This window comes from Neltuma alba, unplaced genomic scaffold (assembly GCF_004799145.2).
Source record: "Neltuma alba isolate B1F8T4 unplaced genomic scaffold, ASM479914v2 tig00012318_pilon, whole genome shotgun sequence".
Lineage (NCBI taxonomy): Eukaryota > Viridiplantae > Streptophyta > Magnoliopsida > Fabales > Fabaceae > Neltuma > Neltuma alba.
Window position 1 is genome coordinate 19817 of NW_021636829.1, and position 15353 is coordinate 35169.

The following is a 15353-nucleotide window of genomic DNA, read 5'->3' on the forward strand; positions in this document are numbered from 1 at the left end:
CAACAAGATTCTTAGATTTATAAATATGCCAGGCAAGATATCCACTATTACTACAATAAGCAACAATCAAGTATCTCATAGAACAAGAGACTTTCCATATTGGAGAAATAATAGATCCATCCACGCTTAATAACAGATTCATATGTGAGTTTTGAGAGTGAGAAAACCAACACAATAGATGACGATGAATCTTCTTTGGATGACTTCCGTGACTTTTTAGAGTGCCACAACCAGTAGACAGATGGCGAGTTCTGAGAGTTCAAAAGGGAAGAATGTGTGAGCAAGATTTCAAAGTGAGAAAAGAAAGAGTTTGGGGTTTGATGGTTTTTGCAGATTAGAAGAGGGGAATGTTTGGTGGGTTAGATTTTTGGGACAACGTTAAGCAAAGTGAGAGAGGAAAGTTGTTCTGAAATTTTGATGCTTGTGTTTTCAAATTTCAAAAGAAGCATTATAAGGGGCAATAATGTCTTTTTATTCTCAAATTTATTTCATTTTCCTCTTTTTGTGCCACAACGATATTTTCGAATTATTTTGGGACTCTTTAAAATAAATTGTGTACAGGGGTCTTTAAACTGAAATTCTCCCTGTAAATTATAACCCCTCGGGGCCGGCGGGGGGGGGGGGTCCATCGTTGTTACAGAAAAAAGAGTCGAGGTCGCCGTTGGACGCCGCCCGCCATCGTCACCCCTGCGCCGTTGTTCTTGGGCAAGTATTGTATAACGTCCAAACCCTAGGGCTTTGTCTACTGCCAAAATCCGGTGAGATTAACTTGTTCAATCTGGCTTTATATTTATATTTGAATTCATCCACCGCATCATCTGTTTACTGCTTTATTGTCAGCACTGTTTCGGACGCCGTCGCACTGTTTCTTACTTTGAATCCGGTCGTGTAATCGTTTGAATACTGACGCTTTTGAATAAAGATTGATTTTAGTTTTTCCTCTTAAAAAAATTTTATTACTAGTTCTTGCTTCTGTGGTGTGTAGTCCGCTATTATGCTTCTGCCATCTTCAATTTAATTACTAACGACTTATATGCTTTGGATTGGTCTGCCGTGAAATGTTTGCTTTGTTGACATTGGCATTTTGTTTATTAATCTCTCTATCTTATCATCTATTTAGAAAATTTTCAAGGTATTTGTGATGCATAATCTGGTAAATGACTTGGCTCGAGTCGTGTCTTTCAATTTAGAAGCATGATTCTAAATTGTCATTCTTCAATGGCTTGGAGGGGTTGCCTGAATCAATTGGCTCACTAAGGCATCTTTGTCAAAGTATCTAGAACAAAATTAAAAGGATAATGTATCAACTATTCATATTTCAAAGATTTCAGTTGGAGCAGATTAAGTGTAATATAGGCCTGCCCATGCCCTATATTATGGTCAGTTCCTGTTCTTGAAGCTTTAGACTTTCATTAGAGAACCCAACGAATTATTCAAATATATACTTTAGTCTCTTCTTAACAGTATAGTATTATGGAGATAAAATGGGTATTAGCTGCAAGTGGTCTCATGCTCTTCTTGAATCCTAATGGAATGTCTTCACGGGTCTCATGCATTAGTGTTTGATGAAAGGGAATAAACTAGAAAGTGTTTGCCGTTTGTGTTGTATGTAGGGGTTGTGGCTGAGTACAAAGGAGTGAATTATTTTTTACTTGTTCTATCTCTGTGTTTTAGAATTCGGCAATTTATTTCATGTGTATTCTATTGTATTCTATTTCTTGTCGTATTCTGGTCAAAAAGCCACAGAATTAGGGATATACTAATCTCAAATGAGGAAATAAACCCTGACACGGCTCACATCTTTGCAGCAGTCTTCCCATGGGGGCAAGGATATTGCAGCAGCAGTTGGTTCCATTCCTTTCACGACAGTATCTTCGCAACTCAAACTCTGAAGGTTTGTCCTTTTGTCTTCCTCTTTCACGACAGTATCTTCGCAACTCAAACTCTCAAGGTTTGTCCTTTTGTCTTCCTTGATACCTGAGGGGGAAAAGAGTATATTTACTAAACTGAATGGTTAATTACTTAGGTTTTAATGCATGTTTCATTTCATGTGTACTCTAGAGTCTTTTAAGAAGCGTTCTCATCTTGAAATGCAGAAATACTGTTTTTAAAATTTTCATTTCTGTTCTTATTGTTTTTGACATTTTCTGGTTTTAGTTTTTCTTGGTCGAAGTATCCATTAAGCAAGGCTGATCTGTTAAGTTGGATCAATTATGAATGTGTCAGCTAATGATATTTGGTTTATATACTAGAGTGTTACTTGGATGCCACATAATCTGAACTACTTAAAGCTTGAAACTTCAACATAAACCTAAGATTGTTTTTTTTTTCCGGTAACTAGGATGCTCAGGAATTATCTTGGTAACTAGAGAGAAAAGGCTTTTAATTATCTTCTTGTTTTACTACTGCATGTTTGTTTTCTTATTTGACCTTTTTTTTGGGTGATTCGCAGCATCCTCTTGGCATTCTTCTATTAGTGCAATATTAATCAGATATGGACTTAATAAAAGGGGAGTCCAGACACGCACAAATCCAACAAACCATGTAAGTGAAGAAGATTCGGAAAATAAGGAAGCTGTCAGCTTAAAGCCAAATTCTGACCCAGAGAGCAGTACCAGGAGTTCTGCTGTAAAGTTTTCTGCCAACTCTAGTTTGAAAACATCCTCAAGGCATGATCTTGCTATGATTTTCACCTGTAAGGTCTGTGAAACAAGATCCATCAAGACAGTTTGTCGCGAATCCTATGAGAAAGGTGTGGTGGTGGCAAGATGTGGTGGCTGTAATAATCTGCACCTGATTGCCGATCGTCTTGGGTGGTTCGGCGAACCGGGAAGTGTTGAGGATTTCTTGGCTGCTCGCGGAGAAGATGTGAAGAAAGGTTCGGTTGATACACTGAACCTTACACTGGAAGATATAGCTGGAACAAAATCTTGAGAAGCTTAATTTGAAAAATACACCTGAACTTGAATTAGGTGGAATCTGGAGCATTTTTGTGTTGTGAAAGTTGGAAGGATTGTATACTTTACCTGCTTGGCTCCCTTTCGTTGTACTTCCTGTCGCTGTTAACACATCGTGTATATTTTTTTTTTTCCTTTATTATTATTCAGAAAAGTTGGAAGGGTTGAAATTTCGAAGCTGAGAAGATATTTGTAAAGATGCAGAGTTTGATGGAGATTTTGCATTTTTAATTTATTTTTTTATCATTCTAGAGTTAAGGTGTAAATTTGTCCGGAAGTTTTATTAAGGAACATTGGGCACTAAATTTTTTTTATACATATTTGTCTTGAAAATTTAAAATTGTAGCAATTTCACAAATGGTGACAATTAACATCACTATTTTAATTATCAATGTTAATTTGTTAACGGTATAGGGTAATATTGTTATGATTTCAAATTTCTGGGACAAATTTGTACTCAAAGAAACATTTTGGTGTTTAGCACTCTTGAATATAAACTTTTGGAATAAATATGCATTTTAACCCATCATCCTGAATAAACTTTTAATTTGATTTTAAATATAATATCTCTATCTATTTTGTTTCTCATATTTATCTATTTTTTCCAATGTAGTCTTTGATCAAATGATAATTCTAGTTAATACACTTCATTAGTAAAGATATTTTAAAAAAGACAACACATATTTATTATAATCAAGTAACTTACTAATTTTCTTAATATAAGATCTCACAAATATGGACATACACATTCGTGTGTTGCGGAGCCACGGGATGAAGCCATTGCTATCTCTAATGCCTGTTATTCTTATTAGATCATTTTATTCGAGTAAATTGTTTTTAAACATTTTGTTTTTTTTATGTAGAAAAAATATTTCAATGACCTCTGTTTTGAAAATTTGCCAAAATTGTAATAGGTCTACTACCTTGAAGTTGAGACTCCTCACGTGTTTTATGATTTTTACTATTTTTATTTATTTTAAATAGTAAAAGTCATGTAAAACCACACCACTTTACATACTTTATTTAAAATTATTCTGATTAAACTACCTTTTTGGTTTTTTTGACATTATTCACATAACTGAAAGAAGCCAAACTCGCAACCTCTTGTTAAAATCAGTACTTGAAAAAAATACATGGCACCAGTTTATTCTCAACAACCCTGACAAACCCAATAAATTTTGAACATTGTAGTTGTATACTATTACAATTTTGTTATTTTCATCATTCATTCAGTAAAGGAAACTCACATACACTACATTCACAAAGAGTTAAACCCACAATTTCATGCTTAAAAGACACTTAAAAGAGTATTTAGTACCATTATGGCACAAGGTGATTGACGAAGTACTATTAAACTTCATGCCAACCATTCTTGCTCGAATATTATCTTGATCTAACGCTAGCGATGTAACTCCCATCAGCAAAATGCTAAGCATTCTATGATTGTTTGGTTTTTATCTAACATGGATCTAGTAATGTGATTTATAGCGAACCATTGCTAAGTCTTCTTGACTTTGGGGTCAAGGTAAAGCGGAAGAGACTAAAAGTTTTAAGCCTTGTAATTTACTCTAATTACTAAATTTCAAATAAATTATGCTCTAGCTTCTTGTCATCTTTCTCTTACATATATGAATTCGCTGAACATGACAAAAAAGGCACACCCAGATTCTCCTGGAGTTCAGCAGTTAGTCAAAGACATGTAATTCTCTCTATCAGAACACTGAGTCTATTCATCATCCACTGAATTGTTGTCGTTCTTCACAATCTACAAGGAAAGCATTCATTCTGTTAGAACTGCAGAGGGTATTGTAAAATGTGAAAACTGTTCAATGCAATAGATGAAAAGAGCTTTGCTCAATTCATTAGTGCATAAAATTTATATGCTAAAATATACATTTAGTCCTTTAAATTTATATAATGTTTCAATTTAGTCTCTTAACTTTAAAAAATATATTTTTAATCTTTTAATCCTATAATTGTCAGCAAAAAAATGATAACTTTGAAATCTTAAATGTTAATAAAACATTTTCAATTGCTAATGTATTAAGTTTAACTTTCAAAATAATTATGATTGTTAAAAAAATATTGCTTAAGTCATACGATTTTAGGGTTAAAGGACCAAATATATACTTTTTAAAGTTAAAGGACTATCCTGAAACTTTGTATAAGGTTAGAAGACTAAATGCATACCTTAATCATATTTAAATTATCATTTCTCCTTTTCACCAATAATTGCCACTACAATACCACAACAAAGATAATACCTAGTTTCTTTATTCAAAGGATCATAATGAGTCTCATTATTGATATAACACAATGGTATCATGCAATCCAAATAGTCAACCTTATCTACATAAGAATTGTTGTTAATGTTTATTGTATCAAGTGACATCAGAAGAATCCAACAAACAGACAGTATTCAACTTAATTTAGCTGTATTATTTTTATTTTTCTAAAGACATAAAGTATTAGAATAAATAGCATACTATCACCAACACTGCATTACTCATTCAAAGTGTCCTATTTTATTTCAATGCATGAGTTGTCCAAAGTAGTAAAGGAAAAATAAATCTCCATCAATAGATGACAATCAGCCTTCTACCAAAACCCTAGAGTGAGGGAATATTCCTTTAACTTCATTAATGCAAGGCAAAATATCAAGATTCAGCTTCAGCAAAGATACAAGAGAAACACATGAATGAATAGCATGGCATCTTCTTAAGATGGATAAACGTGATAACAACAATACGAATTTAAAAGTTTAAACACTTGATTTCAAACAAATAACAATGATTCATAATCCACATTCATATCTCACAGAAGCATCCAAAAGAAAAACATGAGCAGCACACCAAAGGGTGATCACAGATAAACCACATCCTACAGAGCATTTAGAGATAACAGCACTTCATAAAAATTTTATAAAAAAAAAAAAAAAAAAGCCTTTGAATTAAACATTAGACGGACAATGACCACAAAAACTTGTATACACTACCTGAGATACATATTCTTTGATCTTGTCACCAACGGGTCCATCTAAAGCTCTTTCGGCAAGCTCATAAAATAAAGTATTGCCCTCAGGACCATTGACATTGCTCTTTTGTAAATATCTACGAAGGAAACGATAACCCAGGAGTTACTTCATTCCTCTTGAGAGATCAACTTTGGTAAGTAGACGTAACATAAACTGAAACAACTCAGTAAAAGACCACTAAATTAAGCCAATGCTCACCTTTGCTGAACAAGAAGTTCCAATGCATGCTTCACGTTTCCAAGTTGAGGATGGCTTTCTTGATTTTCAGACAAACCCATTCTCCTCATATGGCTAAAGAGACTTTCTACAGAGCATTGAGTTCTACCAGGTTACAAACAAAGCAGATGAACGGGTGAAAAATATTATTATTGAAGGGGAGGGAAAAAGCAGTAATTGTATTCCATCATTGAATCGATACTTCTATTATGCATTTAAAATTAATGGGCACCTTATAACCCTTGAGCTAAAGAAAATTTACAATAGCACCCCTAAGAGTAAGGTATTTTTAAATAAGCCCCAAAAATTAAGGAAATAGGGAAAAGAGTAGGAATACTATTCTCTCACTCAAGATGAGAGCATATATTAATCATTCCCAGTTTGGATAAGCGAACATCAAACTAGGTCCTTGATAAGAAAACCCACTGTTTGTTAATGTATAGGTGCATAAATCACCTCAATCATATTGTTCTCTATTTTTCGCTGGAAAAAAAAGCAATTGAGCTCTTGGTTCCATCCTGACAGACTAGATTCTTTGCAACGCTAATACTTCTTGATTGTCACACACTAACTTCATTGATCATAAAGAAGAAACTGAAGTCCGTCATGTAGCATTCCGAACCATATATTTTCACAGATTCTTTTAGCCCTGATCTAGTGATCTAACCTATCTGGGCACTTTAATATAGTTGCATTTGACAATCAAAAGTCTACTATATACTTATGCATGCACAAATAAATTGTGAGACTAAATTTGCAATCATACCTGCAGGAATTTTCCCACCTGCAAGATGCACTATGCTAACAATGACAAAAGTGAAACCAGTCAGATGTGCAGTATTTACATCTTCAACATATTTTTTATATACATTGGGAGGCAGCTGACTAATGAGGACATAGGATTTTGAATCAGCAACATCTGGAAGAAAGCATGCAAGTATAATTAGAGAAATGGGCATTAATAACTAGGAGAAGACTACAGACAGATTTGACGTGGTAAAAGGAATGCATTACGGTTTTCTTTTTCTTTTTCCCCCTTGCTTCTCTTTAACGATATGTACACGCCTTATTACAATATCAACAAAAACTGATCATATATATACCCCTATACAAGGTCAAATTTTTGTTTTGTTTTTTCCCCCCTTCCTTTGACCATATATGCACAACTTATTGCAATATCAATAAAAACTGGTCATACACCTATCAAAGGTAAAAGTATCAACGTCAGTTTATGTTCTCAAACCAAGCATAAAATATACTTCCTCATAGCTATAGTTTAATACCATTAATAAAAAAGGAAACCACATAATCTTTTAACAATCAAAATTCATTTTAAGGCATTATGATCCATAATGCTGAAAAAGCCAACATGATCAATGACAAATATGCATTAAAAAAAAAAATAGCAACCAAGCCCATGCATCATAAGATTAAAAAGCAAAAGGCCCATTTAGTGGTTCCATAAAGTTTGCATATATTTCTCAAATCATTCATTAAAATTTCACTGAAAATAATATTGGGATTCTAGAGGGTGACTATTGTCAAAGCCTTGGATGATCTAAACTGAAATAAGAACAACTTCATTTCTCACTTTGCTGAGAAAGTTGTGCCTGGTTTTTGGATGAAGGTTGAGATCTTTGAAGCTCTCTCATTTCATAGCCAAATATGGTTGAAAGCTTCTCTTTGGCCTCATTTATCACCGAAGCAGGAAGGTTACGCTGGTGATAGTTTTTTGTAACCAGTTGAGTAAGCTCAGTTCTCTTAATTGGGCACCCTGAATTTTGATGAGTTTTAAAAAGCATATAACGGATTACTTCTCCAACAAGCTTGTCCTTTTCCTGGAAGAAAAACATGAGTTTTCATTAATCAATTGATCTGACTCCAATAGTTTTTTTTTTTTTGGCCAAAAAAATAGTAATGAGCACTGCAGACACTCACCTCCATTGAAATTCCATATTGCGACCAATCCTCCACTGTACTTCCCATTCTGCCAACAAGATAGAGTACATTAAACTGATTTCATTGTCTCACCTATAGGGAATAGTACATCACGATATTAAAAAAATGGCAAAAAGATGAAGAGATTTAAAGGAGGATGCAGAGGGGCATAGAGGAGAGGGCACAGATTGAAGTGTCATTGACCTCCAAACACATTCGGTGATAAATAACACATGACATTCACGCCTTTACATGATTTCAGTATACATTTGCGTTCAGGTTAAGAATCATATTTGCACATGGTGTTTGAAGAAAATCACCAACACAGCTGCCTTAGTACAGAACCAGTAAAAGAATAAAATTAAGAATGAACGAATATAATTATTCCTTATCTGAGTAAATTTAACACAGACCCATGACGGCGGCGCCTTGATTTGTCCAAAAGATTCAGAGCAAAGAAGAGACGACGGAGCTCACCTGGGTCGAGGTCTCGAGGACGACTGGACGAGGCTCACACAGACGATGGCGGAGGCGACGATCGGCTACAAGGGTTCAGGTGGCAACGGTGGGTGCGGCAGGTGCAGTGGCGGCGACGAGGAGAACAGCGCCTGAAAGAGCGGTTGAGAAAAACAGAAAGGGGCGAAGGGTAAAATTGGGATATTCAAAAAAAGATGCGGGCAATAGAGTGCGGATGGATTTGTCCCCATTTCCCAGCTTTGGAGGGTGGAACTTTTTTTTGGGGGGGTTTTTGGGGGGGGGGGGGGGGGTTTCACTGTTTGATAATTCAAAATTTCTTTCCCAAAATTAGAAATAGCTGGAAGAGGTATATAAATAGAAAAAATGATTAAAAAAATATCTGTTAAATTTTAAAATAATAAATAGGTGATTTTAACAGATTTTGACATTGTCAAAACCTGCAACAAAAGTCCAAACTATTACTATATACGTAGCATGACCTAGTATTTAAAATTGAAATATATTAATTAAAAATGAAATATGTTAATTTAGAATTCTTCTTTTTTTTTTTTGATAAAATGGGCATTAAAGTTATTTCATAAAATTTTAAAATCTTTTTTTGGTCATATCACGTGATTAGAAGTTTGGCAAATTTAATGATTCAAATAAGAATTTGAGTTATTTAAGTGTCTTTTTAAGAGATTTTTCCTTATAAATATAACACTTCAAACATGTTTTGCTAAGTTAAAATGATTGCAAAATGCTTAATGAAACATCCGTCATTTCATCCTCCATTGAGTACTTATTCGGAAGCGTTACAGTTCAAGCGAATGATAAATTAAATCTATAAATTAAAAACTTATATTTTTATTCTCAAAGTACTATTCATTTGGTAATTCCAGATTTTTGGTTCAATTTTAAAAATTCATAACTAATTATAAAAAAATTGTATTAAGATGATTCAAGTCTCTATTTCAAATACCTATTGGGTCATTTATTTACTCATTTAATACAGAAAAATACATGAAGAATACTATTCATTTGTCAAACAATACTTTATAGTTTTTTGCCCTAATTTTGAAAAATCATATCTTTTATCACACACATCCATTTTATCTAATCTATTATTCATTTTGAAGTTTAGGATGTGCACTAATTATTCATAAAATATTATGGGTAAATTCGTTCATTTGTTTCACTTTTGCTCTATCTCAATTACATTGCTTTATGTTAAAAGGTTTATTCCCTTACTTCAAATTAACATGCTATAAACAATCCCTATTTTGCATGCAATCAGTCCAACATTCCATTAATCATCCACATGCATTATCGTATTCAATTTTACATGTCAACATCATCATTCATTATTAACTAACATCAATAGGTATGTTCTTGAATACATCAACATAAGGGATTACATAACGTAACATACATTTCTCAAATACTTCTCTTCTTTCTTTTAATCATCATCTTGTATTCCTCTTCCACAAGCATAATACCTATTATGATTGATTAAGAGATGATGAGATTCAAGAAGGGAGGGTGAGATTCGGAAGAATCTTAGTAGCAAGGAATAATAAAAATAATGCCAACAATATAAGGTTATTACATATCATACATTAACTATTATGCCATGAAAAGGGACTACATATTTATACCATAAAAAAAGCTCATTCATGTATATTGCCAAGGTATCAAATGCAAAGAGTTTAGCACATACCATCATCATCAGCAATAGCTCAACCACATCATGACATAAAACACAACAAATAACTAATGCAAGTTAACATTAAAGTTATGTGTTCTTGCTACCTTGTTCTAAGTCTTGATTTTTGCTTCTTCTCCCTTGGGTTGGAGGTCTTTCTTGCCAATGCTCAACTCCTATTCATCATGTAATAGGAGTATTCTAAGTATCAATTCAAAACAACTTCAATAATTCAATATAAACCCTTAACCCTTATCTTTGATTTTTGGGGTTTTAATATCATCTTTCTTAACATAATTCCCACATGCTTTTTTTTTTAACATAATTTTGCATGTAAAATCCATTTTTAAGCTCAAAATCTAACTCCTTTTCTATGAACAAGCTTTAGCCAAAACATATAGGGTTTTAGCACAATATTCCATTTTCAATTTTAATGTTTTTAAATTTACTTTCTCGCTTGGACCCTAAACAATTATTCATTCTAAACACATTGGAAATATCAAAATCATCAAAATTTAATCCTAACTCAAACTCTAGTCTTGGCCAAAATTATACAAAGGTTAAGAGGAAGGTGGATTCTTTCTAATTTCATCACAAAACCACTTGATTACTACTCTTTTCTTTCTCTTAATCATTAATCTAACTTCAATCAATCCTTTCCATAACTTAATCAACATTGGACAGGACCTTTTCATAGGATTTTATGCTTCCAAAACTCATCAAAAATCATAACCAAACTTTGTAATATATAGAGCATCATAAACTATATCAAAATTTACTATTTTACCTTGTATGGAAGCTTGAATTTGCTTAAGTTCTCTTGCTCTTCTTCTTTTCTAGAGCCAAAATTTACCCTCCTCTCCTCTCAATTTGGCTAAAACATTCATGCATGGGGGTATTTATAATGCCTCTTAAGTTGCTTTGCCATCAATTTTACACAAAATTATAATGGTTATGTGTCATCTTTTTCAAGCCTCCATGTAAGTTCAAGGACCTTACTTTTCCCTCAAAGTTGGAAAAAATTACCATTGCCATGTGTCATCGTCTCCATGCTACCACGTGATTTTACCTAGAAGGTAATTTCTTTCCAATTTTGCTTTTTAACAAATAGTAACATTCCATGACAATTTCTTTCTAATTTGCCTTTTGACAAATGCTAAAATTCCAATACTATCTCCTCATGAAAAATGGCACCAATAATGCAAAGAAAATAGAGAAATGTCCAAAAATAAATTCCAGATTATTCTTTCATCAATCTTGTAATATTGTACCATATCAGGTATTTTTGGGTCCTGGCTTACCCAATAATACTAAAATTTGTTCTCTTACCATAAATGGCTTTATGTGATATTATGATGACAAAAATTAGGTGAAAAGTGCCTTTAGGGTTTTTGTTCCTCAAAGGAAATGTCAAATTACTTTATTCCACTGTAACTTTGACCAACGCTTCCTTATGTTTTCTAGTTCTATAAATTCACTCCTCTACTACACTAGCTCCTTTTTATTATGAGAAAATTTTCTAATTTCTCTTAGACAAAAATTCAACCCGTAGATATTTCTTTTAAAGATTTTCCAGGTACCTTTTTTGGGAAATTTGGATTTAGATTTTTTTAAAGTCAACCTCTTCACTTTTAATGGTAGAAAATAATAATCTCCAAATTAATTTTCTTTTATTTTTGTCAGATTATTTGAGGCTTTCATATAATTAAAATAATTGATTTTGACTAATTTTTTCTAATTAGCTAAAACTCCCATAATTAGCCGAATTTCTAAAAATTTCTTAAATTCTTTCTCGGGATATTTTCGTTATTTTCAATCTCAAATGGCCCTTTATACCTCATTCCCACTTTCTAAAAGTTTTTTGAAATTTCGAACATATTTTTCATTGTTATCCTTTCCGCCCCCAAACTTGTCAAAATTATGGTTTGGTCCTTGCCACAATGTAACCTCAAGAATCATCTCATTAAGAACTTTAACATGACTTTTGGCTTATAATCATCTTAATTTCTTATAATCGGTCCCTGAGACTTCATCGGAGTCTCCATCTTCCTTGTTTCTCAGTACTAGAAAACGTTTACTTTGCAATTTGGTTTATGAGAATCATTTTATGCTTTCAGAAAATTTCTGGGACTTCTACCAAAAGAAGTCTGATAGCCTATCCATTTCATACTATCTCTTGCACTTTTACGCTTAAATTAGGGATATTACACTTAATATGAGTGCTTTCAATGTTTACGTACTTCATTTATTCCGGGGGAAAAAAAAACCATCATGAGCCTTAACTAGCCATAACTTATTCATTTGAGTATGTTAAGCTTCAATGTACTGAAGTTTTTAGAAAGTGTTTTTGAGTGAAAATCTTTCTTTAATAATTGTTAATGTAAAGTCAGGGTGAGTTATTTCTTACAAATTAAAAATGTGGTGTCTAATTGAGCAGAAATTGAAGAGTGAGGTATCTCTTGAGATTTGTTATAAGAGATAATAATTATAGTGATGTCCATTGCAAATTGTGGAGAATATTGAACATGTAATCCCCATGAATTTTAGGTAAGTTGAACAGAATCCCCCTAACATTTCAAAATTAAAGTTAATCTTCTTGAAATTTTAATTTTTAACATTAATAGTCCTGTTGTTAGTTGTTACTTATACTGTTAACTTACTAGAGGAAATTATAACGTCAAATTAATGAGGATGAAATTACAGCTAATATAGATTAATAAATTTATACCATAATGTGTAAAATCCTATTAAACTTTGAGTTAGTATAATCCCCTGATATTTCAAAATTTAAATTTAAGCTCCTTAAAGTTTTAATTAATAATATTAGAACCCAGTGATGTTACCTGTCCGCCAATCAAGATGAGTTTGTTTGGCGTTCCCCAAAAAAATGAGCTTGTTACTTTATACTCTTCTTCATATATTATGGGTTAAGGTGTCATCCTGAAGCATTTTGCCAAATATGTTTGGCACTCTAAAATACTGTGTTAAGTGCGTCAGGTGCGTTCAACACCCTTAATGTTTTAATTAAGAATATTGAAACCCAGTGATGTCACCTTTCCGCCTATCAAAATGAGCTTGTTTAGTGTGTCCAGAAAAAATGAGCTTGTTACTTTTATATGATTGGATGACAGTATTGTCTTCTTCATATATTATGTGTTAAAGTGTCACCTGAAGCATTTTGTCGAACACACTTTAAATTATTTTGTGATACGTTTGACACCTTAAAGTATTTTTTCAGATATATCTAGTATTTTAAAACATTTTTTCATGTGTGTCCAACACCCCAGAAAATATTAAAATTATACTTTACAATGCTTGATATACATTCATATAATGGACCTGTTGAGGAGTTAATGATGAAATTTAAATTGCTCATGAAATAATACTTTGAAAACACAATTACTTCAGTAGAAATTAATAATTGAAAAGTAAAATTACATAGTAAAATATTTGAAGATGTTGGATACAACTGAAAAAATATTTCAGTGTGTTGAATATATCATAAAATATTTTAGAATACTAAATACATCTAACAAAATATTTCAAGGTATTAGATACACCTTAACTCTATATTATGCCATAAATAAAACTTTTTTGTTTTCCTCTTCTATAAAAAAAATAATATTTTTTAAATTTTAAACTAAATTGAGTGAATACTAAATTATTATTATTTTTTACTATGTTGCTAAATTCGTTATATTTTCTTGGCAAATTACTCTATGTCACTACACCCAACCCAAGCACTTCTAGATGAAACCTTAATAAATTTAGTAAGACTGTAAAAGTAAAAAAGTTAGTAAATTTACACGTTACTTTTAAACTTAAAAATATTATTTTTATACAATGAGAAAACAAATATTATTTATGACATAATGTATGAAGAAGAGAACAAAATCATCCGATCACGCAGAAGCAATCAGCTTGCTTTGGTAGGGATTAGATAGGGGAAAAAGTAACAGCAAAGGATTTAATATTAAAAATTAAAATTTTTAAAGAGTTTAAATTTAAATTTTGAAATGCTAAGGGATTATATACTACTAGCCTAAAACTTAAAAAGATTTCGTATATTACAACATAAAATTTTTAATCCATATCAAATGTCGTGTCATTCCACATTAATTTCATTTGACGTAGTAATTTTTGTAACTTCAAAGAGATTAAATTTAAATCATAAAAGTTCACAAGGGCGTGGGCAACTTGCATAAAATTCAGCCTAAATGGATTTTAGCCTAAAATATGTAAACACAACAAAGATTTTTTTATTTGTTTGGCTGGCTCTTCTATGCTAATAAAAACTGTTCTCAAAATCTCATGCCAAATCTACGAAAGCTTCAAACTCTATAATACTTATTTAATTATTATAAATGTAATAAATAGTAAGAATTTTATTTCTTTTCCTTTTAATATCATCATATAAGATTTTTAAATAATAAAAACAGTATAAAGATGTCGTAATAAAATTATAAAGTTATAAGGATGTACTCTAATTATCTAACTAAATGATTATATAACTATCTATAAAAATATATATTTATTTTGTGATGTATAATTACTGGAAGTTATATATTCACTAAAATAGTGACAACTTTTATTCTTAAAAATAAGTTTTAATATTTAAGTAAAAATTAAAAACAGATTATTAATACAAAACATTTTTAATTTCAAAAAAAATTTAAAATTAGTAACAAAACACTTGACATGATATAATCGTCTCTTTATCGTTAAGTTTACCAAAGGAAGGCTTAGTTCCTGGCATGTAACTAATTGCTGGTAATGAAAGAAAATTTTTGTCTTAAAAGTTCTTCCAAGTGAGAGAAACTTTGTGTGGCTTGTTTGTAGATTGTAATGTTGCTAATGCTTTTAGAGAATTTTTGAAGATAAAACTGAGCAAAATCATATTTACGAATATAAACGTGTCAACATTTAGTTTAAGATTTTGTTTAAACGCAATGGAAAAGACTAAAGAAATGAAAAACAAAGAGAACAAAGAAAACAGGAGATATGCAACATGATTTCTTCTAAACTAGTTACTCATTTTTTTAGCCAA

At 31.8% G+C, this 15353-nt stretch overlaps 2 protein-coding genes across 3 annotated transcripts; one reads left to right on the forward strand and one right to left on the reverse strand.

The window, feature by feature from the left end:
* Positions 1-597: 597 nt before the first annotated feature.
* Positions 598-3188, forward strand: LOC114725974 (uncharacterized). 2 transcript variants are annotated; one of them, XM_028912528.1, is made up of 3 exons: positions 598-758; positions 1809-1894; positions 2453-3188. In XM_028912528.1, exons 2-3 carry the CDS (start codon positions 1819-1821, stop codon positions 2932-2934), a joined length of 558 nt encoding a protein of 185 aa, XP_028768361.1. In that variant the 5' UTR covers positions 598-758; positions 1809-1818; the 3' UTR covers positions 2935-3188. The 2 variants fall into 2 exon arrangements, with proteins under 2 accessions (XP_028768361.1, XP_028768362.1); XM_028912529.1 differs by having other exon boundaries at positions 1812-1894.
* A 1306-nt stretch (positions 3189-4494) lies between these two features.
* Positions 4495-8778, reverse strand: LOC114725977 (uncharacterized). Its single transcript, XM_028912535.1, has 7 exons — positions 8623-8778; positions 8146-8194; positions 7799-8045; positions 6974-7126; positions 6190-6295; positions 5953-6067; positions 4495-4722 (listed from the first exon to the last, which is right to left on the reverse strand). Exons 2-7 carry the CDS (start codon positions 8191-8193, stop codon positions 4684-4686), a joined length of 708 nt encoding a protein of 235 aa, XP_028768368.1. The 5' UTR covers position 8194; positions 8623-8778; the 3' UTR covers positions 4495-4683.
* Positions 8779-15353: the final 6575 nt, after the last annotated feature.

What these genes read in the sequence shown, in the direction of transcription:
- LOC114725977 (XM_028912535.1), bottom strand. Translation starts at nt 8,193, where the DNA reads ATGGGAAGTACAGTGGAGGATTGGTCGCAATATGGAATTTCAATGGAG. An exon ending in GGCACAACTTTCTCAGCAAA is followed by an intron (nt 7,127 to 7,798) that starts GTGAGAAATGAA and finishes GCTTTCTTCCAG; the next exon opens with ATGTTGCTGATTCAAAATCC. An exon ending in GAACTTCTTGTTCAGCAAAG is followed by an intron (nt 6,068 to 6,189) that starts GTGAGCATTGGC and finishes TTTCCTTCGTAG; the next exon opens with ATATTTACAAAAGAGCAATG.
- LOC114725974 (XM_028912528.1), top strand. Translation starts at nt 1,819, where the DNA reads ATGGGGGCAAGGATATTGCAGCAGCAGTTGGTTCCATTCCTTTCACGA. An exon ending in TCGCAACTCAAACTCTGAAG is followed by an intron (nt 1,895 to 2,452) that starts GTTTGTCCTTTT and finishes GGTGATTCGCAG; the next exon opens with CATCCTCTTGGCATTCTTCT.